The 12,701-nt window shown below is 44.0% G+C and overlaps 1 protein-coding gene across 8 annotated transcripts in view; it reads right to left on the minus strand.

Annotated features, from left to right (window-relative positions):
• Positions 1 to 12,701, minus strand: part of FAM120A (family with sequence similarity 120A) — a 112,401-nt gene that overhangs the window by 68,951 nt on the left and 30,749 nt on the right. For all 8 annotated transcript variants that reach the window (XM_040963204.1, XM_040963201.1, XM_040963200.1 and 5 more), the window contains exon 3: positions 10,860 to 10,942. In XM_040963204.1, coding sequence (XP_040819138.1) covers positions 10,860 to 10,942 — 83 coding nt within the window. The remainder of the gene's footprint in view (positions 1 to 10,859; positions 10,943 to 12,701) is intronic.

The following is a 12,701-nucleotide window of genomic DNA, read 5'->3' on the forward strand; positions in this document are numbered from 1 at the left end:
ACCCGGAAGAGATTCCTGGTTCCCGGCTTCGGATCGGCATAGCACTGGCTGTTGCGGCTCACTTGGGGAGTGAACCATCGGACGGAAGATCTTCCTCTCTGTCTCTCCTCCTCTCTGCATATCTGACTTTGTAATAAAAATGAGTAAATCCTAAAAAAAAATAGATCTTTTTCTGTTCTCTCTGTGAATCTTTCCAATAAAAATAAATAAATCTAAAAGAAATTTAAAAAGGAATCTACAGTTTCAAAGGTTTCATAATAATTATTTGTATATACTAAATTGTGATTAGCTGAATGCTACTAAGCATTGAAATAAAGCATGACTACATGAAAAGATTAAGAAATAAAGGACACTTTCTGATGTTCAGCAAGCCTGTGGTCAGTATCTTGTGAGTGTTACTCATCATGTGCACTACTGAATGCAAAGGGTGCCTCGATGCTTCCTCCTGTAAGTCGAAGCCCATGACACCATGCAGACAGGAATACGCTGCACTTTCCCAGCAACTAGAGAAACAGCACAGAAGCATAGGCAGTGACATCAGCAGCAGGCTCAGCCCTCACACCCGTCACACGCATGTCCACCTGGCTCTCCATTGCCCACTGGGTCAGCATGTACCTACAGGGCTCACAAACTGATCAAACAGAACACACAGAAGCAGCACTGAGTGGCTTTGAGGTCACAGTGCCACAGCTCCAAATATCATATAGAGGTGAAGAACTGGCCGTTCCATCATATGCAGAACATAAAGTGTAGAGATCATAAATACTCTGTGATAGCAAAATTTCAAGAAATTGAACTGGAAACCACATGTAGTTAACATTCCCTTGGGGGAGAAGACATGGCCTAGACAAAACACCTAGACACTCCCAACTTCCCCAACTGCAAGATGCTGCAAGGATGAGGTAAACATCTGGCCCAAGGGGACTGGGAAAGAGAAGCACTTCCTTGGACATATCAGCCGTTGTTGGTAGGGTTCAGGCTCAGTGTTGTCCCCAAAAATCTATCATCTTTGCTGTCTTGGGACTTAGGCCAGATATACAACGGTGGAGCAAAAACACAGCTCCCATAAGCCATACTCTATTTGGCATGCCCTTAGACAAGACAAAAAAACGCTCTACTGGGGGCTGTCACATTGGTTCAATTGCCTAATCCTCTACCTCGAACCGCCAGCATCCTATATGGGCATCACTTAGTGACCCAGCTGTTCCACTACCCATCCAACTCCCTGCTAATGGCATGGGAAAGAAGTGGACAACGGCCTAATTCCCCTGGGGTTCCTGCCACACTATTTGTGTACCAGGAAGAAGTTTCTAACTCCTGGCTTCGCATCAGCTCAGCTCCAACCACTGCAGCCAATTGGGGAGGGAGCCAGTGATGGAAGATCTTTCTCTCTGTCTCTGCTTTTCTCTGTGAATCTGCCTTTCCAATATAAATAGATAACCCTTGAACAATAACAAAAAAGGGGGAGGAGGGATGGAGGAAGGAAGAAAAGGAGGGAATGAGGCGGGAGGGAAGATTTCTATTAAAAGAGCCAAGAAATTTTTTAATACTATAATTGGTAGATAGTCACTAATGGTCACGTCTTCCAAAGTCTTAAAAAGTCATGACATATGTAAGTACCTTATATAATCTCCTGTTATAAAGCTAGGAATAAGCTGTTCAATTGTGACTAATAATAAATAATGCTAAGGGTGATCACAGCTCTGCAAGCTGAAATGGCCAGGCAGAAGCACCAAAGTAGTAGCTAAGTATTTCACCCCATTCTGCAGGCTAAGACCCCAGAAGAAGCTGAGCACCCTCCTGTAAGTGGGATGCCAGCACTGCAGACAGATGCTTTATCTGATACACAACTCCAAGCATCACCGCACCCCTCATCCACTTTTTTTTTTTTAAGATTTACTTATTTTTATTGGAAAGGCAGATTTACAAAGAGAAAAATCTTCCATCTGCTGGTTCACTCCCTAAGTTGCCACAATGGCTGGAGCCAAGCCAACCTGAAGCCAGGAGCCAGGAACTTCTTCCAGGTCTCCAACACAGGTGCAGGGTCCCAAGGCTTTGGGCGCTCCTCCACTGTCTTCCCAAGCCACAAGCAGGGAGCTGGATGGGAAATGGAGCAGCCAGGACATGAATTCGCACCCACATGGGATCCCAGTGCATGCAAGGCAAGGACTTAGCCACTAGGCTACTGCACTGAGTTGCAATAATGTTTCATGTCTTCCATAGGAAGTCTCTTCTCAGGTATGTGATGCACAGTTTTCTCCTTTCAATCTCTGGGTTCTTGATGGGGTGTATGGATAGAGGAGTCGCACTATCCTGGCACCCTGCTCTGCACTGCTCCAGCCTCTCTAAGCCTCAGCCACTCCTCCCCTTCCTGGCCCAGCCCACAGCCCTCAGTACACTTGCGCTCCTCAGACACATAGCAGGCTGAATTGTTCTTAGTCTCCCTTCCATTAAAACCACCTGTTCCCAGGATCTGCCTTCTCCACAATGTTTTCCTTTTATGTCCATACCTGAATACCCCTCCATGCACCTCTGCCATTGTCTCTTACTGGCACCCAATGGGATGCTGGGCTCACAGATGGAGAACCAGCCTGAAAGGACACCGTGCCAGCCCCAGCACAGGGGACATTTGATACCACTTCTTCAGGCACAAGCATGGCCCTTTCACAAGTACACACTAGGCTGGTTATGCCTGCTATGTATGTCCCTTCTCCTCCACCTTGTTTGACTCATTCAGGTGAACGCTACAGTCTCACAAAATCACACACTGGACAGTGGACACCACTGCAAACATCCAGTCTAAAATAAAGAAGGATCAAGTGGATGAAGAGACACACTGGAAGCATGATCAGAAGACTACTGCTACTATATCCATTATTCCCAAGTTAATTCATAGATTTAATGTATCTCAAATTCCCACAATTTAATCGAAAATGAGAAGACCAATTCCAAAAATCATGTAGATTAGAGTAAAAATTTTCAAAAGAAGAAAGTGATGAATTACTCAACACTAACAAATTTCAAGCCTCAAGCTATAACAAACTAGGCAAGGTTTTGAATAGACGGAGAAGAGCACAGTCCAGCAGTAGAGGCTGCCACAGTGGCACAAGAGGATGAAGTTGTTAGCCTGGATGCTGTCATCCCATATCAAAGTGCCTGTTCACATTCCAGCTGCCCCACTTCTGATACAACCTCCTGTTAATGTGCCTGAGAAGGCAACAGAAAACGGTTCAATCAAATCCAAAATGAACAAATGGGACTTCATCAAACTAAAAAGCTTCTGTACAGCAAAGGAAACAATCAACAAAGTGAAGAAGCAACCAACAGAATGGGAGAACATTTTTGCACACTACACAAGTGATAGGGGACTAATATCCAGGATCTACAAAGAGCTTCAGAAATCCAGGGACAGAACAAAAAAAAAAAAAAAAACTGTAACAAAATTGGAAAAGGAAATGAACAGACATTTCTCAAAAGAACAGATTCAAATGGCTAACAGACATATGAAAAGATGCTCAGGCTCCCTAGCCATCAGGGAGATACAAATGAAAACCACGTTGAGGTACCACCTAACTCCAGTGAGACTGGCCTACATTCAGAACTCAACTAACAACACCTGCTGGTGTGGATGTGGGGAGAAAGGCACCCTCCTTCACTGCTGGTTGGAGTGTAGGCTAGTACAACCACTGTGGAAATCAGTATGGAGAGTGCTTGGAAAATTGCAAATAAAACTGCCATATGACCCAGCTATCCCACTCCAAGGAATATACCCAATGGAAATGAAATCTGCATATGAGAAGGGGATCTGAAATCCTATATTTGCAGCAGCACAATCCACAATAGCGAAGACATGGAAACAATCTAGATGTGTGTCCAAGGAAGAGTGGTTAAAGAAACAGTGGTACATCTACTCCATGGAATATTATTCAGCTATTAAGAAGAATGAAATTATTCTATTTACAACCAGGTGGTCCCAACTAGAGACCATTATCCTCAGTGAAATGAGTCAGTCACTAAAGAAGAAAAACCATATATTCTCTCTTATCTAGGGAAACCAATATGGAAAGTGTAACTCCAATAGTCCAGCCCATACTTTTTTTGTTGTTTTTGATTGTTTGTTTGCTTTTTTGGACGTTTTTTATTTCAGTTTGGTTCATTCCAAATAATCTCTTTTCTCTAGTCGAATTCATCATGGGCTCATTGATTATACGATGGCATCATTTTTCCCAAGAGACTTATGTAACTCCTTCTCGTCACCCATGTGTTGGTTACTCAGTGGTGTGTTTTTTTTTTTTTCATGGTAATTTGTTGTTGATGTTGTTGTTGTGGCTGTTCTAACCCATACCAGTTGTTGACCTTGTTTCGTGGCTTCTCACTTATGGTAATGTATAGTGACAGAGTACTGGGGTCTATCATATACAGACATGGGGGTATAATGGAACATGCATCCCTGCATCCAGACGAAAGATGGTTTCCCAATGAAATTGTTGGACGTGTGTAGACAATGGGACGCTGGACTGTCTGACATTGTCTGTACCAACAATGTCTGGGTACACTTAAATAAGAGACTGACAGAATTATGATTCCTTTTGAAGGACTACATTATTGTAACCAAATGGGAAAAAAATCTGACAGGGGAGTGAGGGGAGTTTAGGAGGAATGCCAGCCTATACAAAATTGTAAAAAAAAAAAAAAAGAAGAAGAAGAAGAAGAAAAGAAAAAAACAGCAATGCTAAGCTTCCCATTGCCTATTCCCACTCTGCCTCCCCAGGCCAACAGAGGAACTGCTATCCCATACAGGGTCTCTCAGACCACCCAGGCTGTAGAGTCAATCCCCTTTCCTAGCCAGACTCTAGTCCCACCCCTTAATTATCCTCTCATTCCACAGGGAGATAAGATAAAATGATATGACAAGTAAGGAGAACAATCTCTTCCCAGGACTGCCACTTCTCCCGAGGCTGGGAATAGTAGCCCACTCCCAAACAGAGAGAAACACTTAGACTCCAGCAATTTTTCAGAACTTCATGCTTTCCACCTTTATTTCAAAATCAGCAGACTACAAAGAAAGAAGTTCTGATTGAAGCTATAAAACAAAATATTCTGAGTTCAAATCTTATATTTAAAATTACTCCACCCTAATAATTCCACATAGTTAAAAATCAGCAGCAGCTTACTGAACGCAGGTTTTCAAGACTGAAAAGTTTCAAGCCCAGCGCAGTGAATCTGCTAAACACAGAGAACACACAGAGGAGGTTCATGATGATGGTGGTTAAGAAAAAGATTAGTAGGATCTGGTTTTTTTTTTTGGACAACCAAATTGAAATCTAGGAAATGGTTACCTACTAAGAGTGGAATTATAAGTAGCTCCACTTCCAATTACATATTTCTGTACTGACTAATTTTTCCAATTATTTTTATAATCAGAAAAAATGAGTGGTTTAGGAAAAGACAACATAAGCCTCTAGTTGAGACAGCAATGATAGAATGGTAAAAGTAAAATTTTAAAAGCTAATCAAATCAATTAATTTTGTCTGTGCCAATTTTCTCTAAAACAGAAACATGTTTAATCTGTTTGCCTAACATTTTCTCCAGAGTCCCAGAAATATGCAGTATTCTTGGACAAAGATTTTCTTGAGTGTATGAAGATTTTCCTAGTCAACTAAGCTATAGAATGACCTACTGTAGAGAAGGAAGCACAACACTAACACTAATGCAAGAAAACTTCCTTCTTTGGAAGGTTTGGCGCCAAGGAAAGAGATGGGAAACTCAGAAATAAAGGAAGCTCATCTTCTTCTTTATAATCTACACCAACATAGCTTAAAGGATGTTAGAAACATAAAGCCAACTGAGAGCCAGCCTAACTCCAGTCAGTGCAGAGAATACAGGACACGCAGCAGCCTCTGAGCAGCTAGCACTGGGTGGACACCTGTGATCCACAGCTCCACAGACAGGGCCAGGCATTGCCATCCCAAAGACCAGACACTGTGACACGGGGCCGCCAGCATCCAGGCATCACAGCAGCCATCTCAAAACCCAGAGACAGTCAAGACCATCTTTGTACAGAAGGACACCACGCTACCTTCACTGGCACTGTGGGCTGTTGCACATCCTCCCATGGAAACAACCCAGAGCAAGACTACTGCCTGTTGTCTGCTCCACATCCTGCAGACTTGACACAAAGCCCCCTTGCAGTACCATGCCTGAAGCACACCTCCTGCAAGTATCCTCAGTGTCTTGTAGTTGGAGATGGTCACTGGCCCTCCAGGAAGAAAAGCTGGTAAAGGATGACACTAACTCAAGGGCAAAATGAAGACACTCAAACCCAACAAAGAAATGCTAGGACCAGCGAGAGCTCCTAGGGAGAAAGTGGGCTCCTGAAGAGTGTGGAGACGGGCTGTGGAGGACAGCAGCAGGCTGGGGAAAACTAGCAGGTTATGTGTATGTTGAAGGCAGCACAAAGGGCACGGGAACAGGAAAACTTGCTCACAAACAATCCATAGGGACAGAATCTCAAAACATGAAATTATGGAGCACACAAAAAAATTAAGATGCATAGATGTCCTATAATTAATGAATCAACATAAATATCATATCAAGTATAAAGCAGACACTATGGGTTAAGAAAATCATTCCAGAAACTCAAGCTTCAGGAAATCCAGAGCAACATTAAAAATAACATATAATAAACAAAAATGAGATCAGCAAAGGCCCACAGAAACATTTCCTTAAATAAATTACAACAGGGACTGACACTGTAGCACCAGAGGGTTGTGCCATAGCCCACAATGATAGCCTCACATACTAGAGTCCTGATTTGAGTCCCAGCTGCTCCACTTCTCATCCACCTCCCTGCTAGTGTGCCTAAGAAAGCAGCAGAAGATGGCCCAAGCAACTTTCTGTAGCTCTTTCAAATAAATAAATTTAAGAAAAATTCAACAATAAAAACCCAAAAGCACATTTCCAGAAAGCATTCATTTGGCACCAGCCTATGCCCAAGAGGCCTGTGTGGCTCACAGCTGTACCAGGCAGTGACCACAGCACAAGAGGAAGCAGAACAGGCAAAGCTCACTCAATCCGTAGACTCTCAGCTTTCTAGGAAAGCATCAGGCTGCCCGAGACCTTTCCCACTTCTCACAGACCAACTGACAGGGCACAGCAGCCCAGACAAGGCGGGGGCAAGGAGCCTCTTCCAAAGGCCTGCACATACCTTGCACAAGTACAGGGCCCATAACATGCACAGTGAGGGGTCAGGGCATCACAGGAATACATTTCAACTATTACAGACATGTAGAACAAAGCAAAGGAAGGAAAACAGCCTCAGGAGTGAGCACCCAGCTAGTATGCAGCCCCATACACCCGGATACCTGCCCACTGGCTCATGAAGCAGCCGCTGCCCAACTGCAGGAGGAAGACAGCTGAAATGTAACCCCTATGCCCCTATGTTCTTTCTTTCGCTAGAGTAGACACTGTCTTAGAAGCTACCTCTCCTAGTCTATCCTAGAATTTCACACATTAAATGAAATGGCCTCCACTATCCAAATGAAATCCCAAATGTGTGAAGCACTGCATTCTCAAGGTCATACTGAGAACGACCTACTGATTAACATGGTAGCACAAAACACTTCCAGGTGTTATCCAATCATCTCTTTCCCTTGCTACACTCCTGAGCACTCAGGCCCTTCTGAGCTCACCACCCCACAGCACATGCACAATGCTTTTCATGTCATTTAGGGAACAGACAGCTTCTTGCTGATCCACCCACCTACAGGACAGCAGGAGGATGTTGTGCAGTGATGAAAAGGGTGAAGCCATATTTTAAAAGGAAAAGAAGAAGAAGAGCATAGTGCCTACATTTGAGCCGACAGTTAAGACGCCAAGGTCCCACATCCGAATGCCCAGGTTCTGGCTCCACTCGTGACTCCAGCTGTCTGCTAAGGCACACACCAGAGGCAGCAGTGCTGGGTTCCTGTCACCCATGGGAGAGATGCAGATTGAGTCACCAGCTCCCATCTCTGGTCCCCGGGCTCCTTGATGGCATTTGTGGAATAAATCAATTGCTAGGGGTGTTCTCTGTCACTTTATATTTGCTTCTCAAATAAGTGTTTTAAATTAAGCATGCACAGCTAGTTCATGATGGTCTCACACAACTGGAATCTTGGTTTGAGTCCCAACTGCTCATACACACAAGTGAATACATTCAGTGGGACACCTCCACACAGAGGCAACCAACGGACTACTGAGCCTGAGGTTACCACCCACAGAAATTTGTGATTCCCATTAGATGGCAACAAGATGCAACTTTCTCATAATTTTTCTTAATTTCTTTTAAGTGCAGTAGGTTGAATTCACAGGCTCCTTTGCTTTGTAAAAGATCTGGAAGGCAGAGGAACAGACACAGAGGAAAACAGACCTTTTCTCTACTTTTAAATGCTGATTCACAACCCAAATACCCACAACAGCCAGGACTAGGCCAGGCTGAAACCAGGAGTGAGGAACTCCATCTGGACCTCCCATCTGGGTGCAGGGACTAAGTACTTGGATCATCACCCACTGCCTGCCAGTACATTAGAAGGCAGCTGGATCACAAGTGCGAAGTAACTGGAGCTCGAACCAGCAAACCAGCACTCCAATATGGGCTTGGGCGACTCCTCTGCCACAGCCACACAGGGCTCGATGCTAACAGATGCTCGATGTCAACAGATGCTACTCCTGAAGCCAACTCAGAGCCAGGGCACTTATATTTCATACTGGGACAGAAGAATCTTACTTCTCTGGGGCCAACACTGAAGCCTGGCGGGTAAAGCAATGCAAGCGCCCCATATGGGTGCCAGTCAAGTCCTAGCTGCTCTATTTCCAATCTAGCTCTGTGCTAATATGCCTGGGAAAGTATCAGAGGCATATCGGGCCCGGCGCCATGGCCTAGCAGGTAAAGTCCTTGCCTTGAACGCAATGGGATCCCATACGGGCACCAGTTCTAATCCCAGCACCCCTGCTTCCCATCCAGTTCCCTGCTTGTGGCCTGGGAAAGCACTTGAGGATGGCCCAAAGCCTTGGGATCCTGCATCTGCGTGGGAGACCCAGAAAAGGATCTGGGCTCCTGGCTTCGGATCAGCGCAGCATGGCCGTTGTGGTCACTTGTGGAGGGGAAGTGAATCATCGGATAGAAAATAAAGTGAAAAAAAAAAGTATCAGAGGCTGGCCCAGGTGATTGGGCCCCTGCAGCCATGTGACAAATGTGGAAGTAGCTCCTGGACCCTCGTCTCAGCTTGGGGAGCAAATCGATAGTTGGAAGATATATTGTTCCTCTCTTTCTCTCTAACTCTTCCTTTCAAATAAATAAATAAATCTAAATTTAAAAATTCTACAACTTCTCAAATCATCATTAGAATTAGCTGGGGCTGCTCCTCTATTGTGCTATCAAAAATATTCAGTTACTTTCAAAATACACATTAATAGCAATGTGTAAAATTTATTTAAAAAAATAAAAACACACCACCACAAATGATTCTTGGAGACTAGAGAGATTTAAGTATGATATTAAGCTATTGATATGGAACCAATGTGGTAAGTATTTTTTCTATTCTTTCAACATTATGCATAATTTTAATTTTTCTTAACAGAAATTTAGTGTGGGGAAACCCACACTTTTAACAGTGGTACTAACTTGTCAATACACCAGTTGTGCTGACTAGTTTTCTATCAATTCTTCAAACAGCACCTCACCTCTTACCTCTGTGATGTAAGTCAAGGCTAGCTCCACTAAGACATGCACACACAACCTGAGACCCTGCCAGTTTCCTACCCTGCTCTTCAAGACAAAAATCAACCTTGTGAGAAGTGAGCCTCCACTTGTGTCTGTGCACGTAAAACCGCAGCGCCCAACAAAGCCAGCGAGGACAGGTCTTGGCATCACAGACGTTTTTTTCCGAAAAGCATGCCCGAGAGGCCACACCGAGGCAGGCAGAGCTGGGAAAGAATGTCTGCTTGCAGGCTCAGGAATTAAGAGTCTGAATTAAACTGTGGACAGAAAGCCTCCAAGTGGAAACTAACCACCAATTAAGATTATTTGTAGAGTTAATTCAGACACAAGTCAGAACTCTACAGGAAAACCTGCCTCCAGAAGTCTTCACCCAAACTTTCTCTCACAGTTGTAGAGTTAGCAGCAGACACAAGCCCCATTTTTCCTGATGCTCTGTCAAAGAGGAGACTCGCCCCTAACTAATGACAGCTACAGTCACCGAACCCACCAGAACACATGGCCAAGTTAGGGTGTGGTGTGTTGAGACACACACCACTGCTCTCATACACACGGGAGCATTTGTACACTGGCATTTCCTAGTGATCCATCCAAATTCACTCCCTACTGCCCCACTTCGGAAAGCCAAAGTGTCCTCCAATGTCCTTTACTATCACAAACAGGGAGGAAATTGAAAGGAAAAAAGAACAAGATATGGTTAATGAAACAACAGAAATGGGAAATTTCTAGAATGAATTTAGGTCTTTCATCACCTAAAAAGCATCCAAGCCTAAATTAACTACTTCAAGGTGGCAGAAAATCGGCTCAAGAAATTCATCAAACTACACTAACAGATGCTCATGTCTGTGACAAATATTAGACAACTGATACTGTAAGAAAGCAGATGTGGAAGAACTTCAAGTCTTCCTCCGATGTAGGTACACTGCATTCTCAGGCAGGCACTGCGAACAAAGGAAGGTGGGTTGCTGTGTAGGAAGGCAAATCCTCACATCAGAGAGAAGTGTAACACTACTAACATTGTAGCAAATTTCCTTCAATAGAGGACAAAATAAACCTTGCTCAAATAATAGTAACAGTGCTGGAAAGGGGCGGAAGTCCATACCTTCAGTGAAGCTAGTGGATGTTCCGGACCTAGCAAACTCCAGTGAAAGGACGCCAGATCCTCATCGGGTAGGATGTGATTTCCTGAAACACAAACATGGATAATATGAAAGCAGGTATGACGGTGACACGAGAGACCTTGGTGACCCCATACATTGCAGTCCCCTCCAAACCTAAGTAAATGACATTCCTCACATTTTAGCACAAAACCACATTCAGCAGGGACATTCCATACAGCTGCTAAGTCCCTGGATTCCCCGTGCGTCCCAACAGCGTTCTGACTGAGGGCTGCAGAATGCTCATAGCACAGCGTTACAGCAAGTACCAGCGCCTCATGCAACAAACACGGTTCAAAATTACGTGAACTAGGTTCAACAACCAAAGGTAGAACCTGCATGACTATAAAATCTTTCTTAGTAAGACTAAACACTGGAAAGCAACTACCGATCATAGCAGAACTAACTACCACCTACTTCCCTAGATTTATGGTATCACCCACAAATACACCTGACGATGTGACAAAGCACAAAGTAACAGTCAGGTTGTCTTATCCAATCAACTGTGCTGTGCTGAGAGCTACAAGTGCCTTCAGTGCAGAAACTATCACGGGGTGACAAGGAGCACACACAGGGGTACTCGTTCATGGCAGTACCTGAATGTCTTACACACTAACATCTTAGGTATGTCATTTCTCTAAATGTAGCTTGAAAGTATAACTCTCTAAATAACCCTAGTGACTTTTATAACATGATTTAATCACTTCCACATTAAAAGGGAAAAAAAGATTCACTGATTAACTGCAAACTGCAAACAGAAAACACAACCAGCTGAGATCACCTGCAGCTCTACCCAGGTACAGCGACATACCACACGCACGCACAGCACGCAGCAGGGAGCCAGGCTCAGCCACACAGCACGCAGCAGGGAGCCAGGCTGGGCCACACAGCACGCAGCAGGGAGCCAGGCTGGGCCGCACAGCACGCAGCAGGGAGCCAGGCTGGGCCGCACAGCACGCAGCAGGGAGCCAGGCTGGGCCGCACAGCACGCAGCAGGGAGCCAGGCTGGGCCGCACAGCACGCAGCAGGGAGCCAGGCTCGGCACTGCCGCGCTTCCTGTGGCCTCCTCCAGCAGGCTGCACGGGCTTCACTGTCAAGTGCTAGGAACTGTCTCTGAAGATTTAGCTGGAATAACTTCAAAGTCAATTCCAACAGAGGATAATATGTGGAAGCCCGAGAAACGGGTCAAATACATAAAGCTCATGGAAAATACAACCTGCGGAAAACTTCCTTTTTGCACCAAAATAAGCTTATCTTTAAACTCTGCTTTTCCATAGCTTTTTGAAGTGCCCGCATATTTTATACAACTTTCCTAAACAAAACAACCTATATGGCTATACTTTTTATTACAAAAGGGGGGAAAAAATATGCTTTGATATTTGAGGACACTAAAACTTACAAAACTAAAATAAGAAAGCTCAACCCATCTAAAAGTTTCCCTACAGTTGGCACAAAATTTTTTGAAAGCATTCTAAGCCTTAAAGGAATTTTATGACATTTCTATTGACTGTGCTTTTCATTTAATTCAAAATTCTACAAATTAGCTAGAAAAGTATCAGCTGGCATTACATCTGAAGAAACACATTTAATGTTTCTTAAATAAGACGGTAGTCTACATTTCAAATTAGCTAAGCATCCATATTCAAAGAGCATGTAGTTTTCATATTCATTGAAAGTCAATTAATTTGCCAAGTCATACTGCATACACAGTCTTGAAGCAAATGTGGAGCTTTGTATAGGGTAACTAATTTAACATCAAAGGAAACACGCCTTTCTACACATTAATA

The sequence above is a fragment of the Ochotona curzoniae genome, unplaced genomic scaffold (genome assembly GCF_017591425.1).
Source record: "Ochotona curzoniae isolate NIBS_2020 unplaced genomic scaffold, NIBS_Ocur_1.0 scaffold_3208, whole genome shotgun sequence".
In the NCBI taxonomy this organism is placed as follows: domain Eukaryota; kingdom Metazoa; phylum Chordata; class Mammalia; order Lagomorpha; family Ochotonidae; genus Ochotona; species Ochotona curzoniae.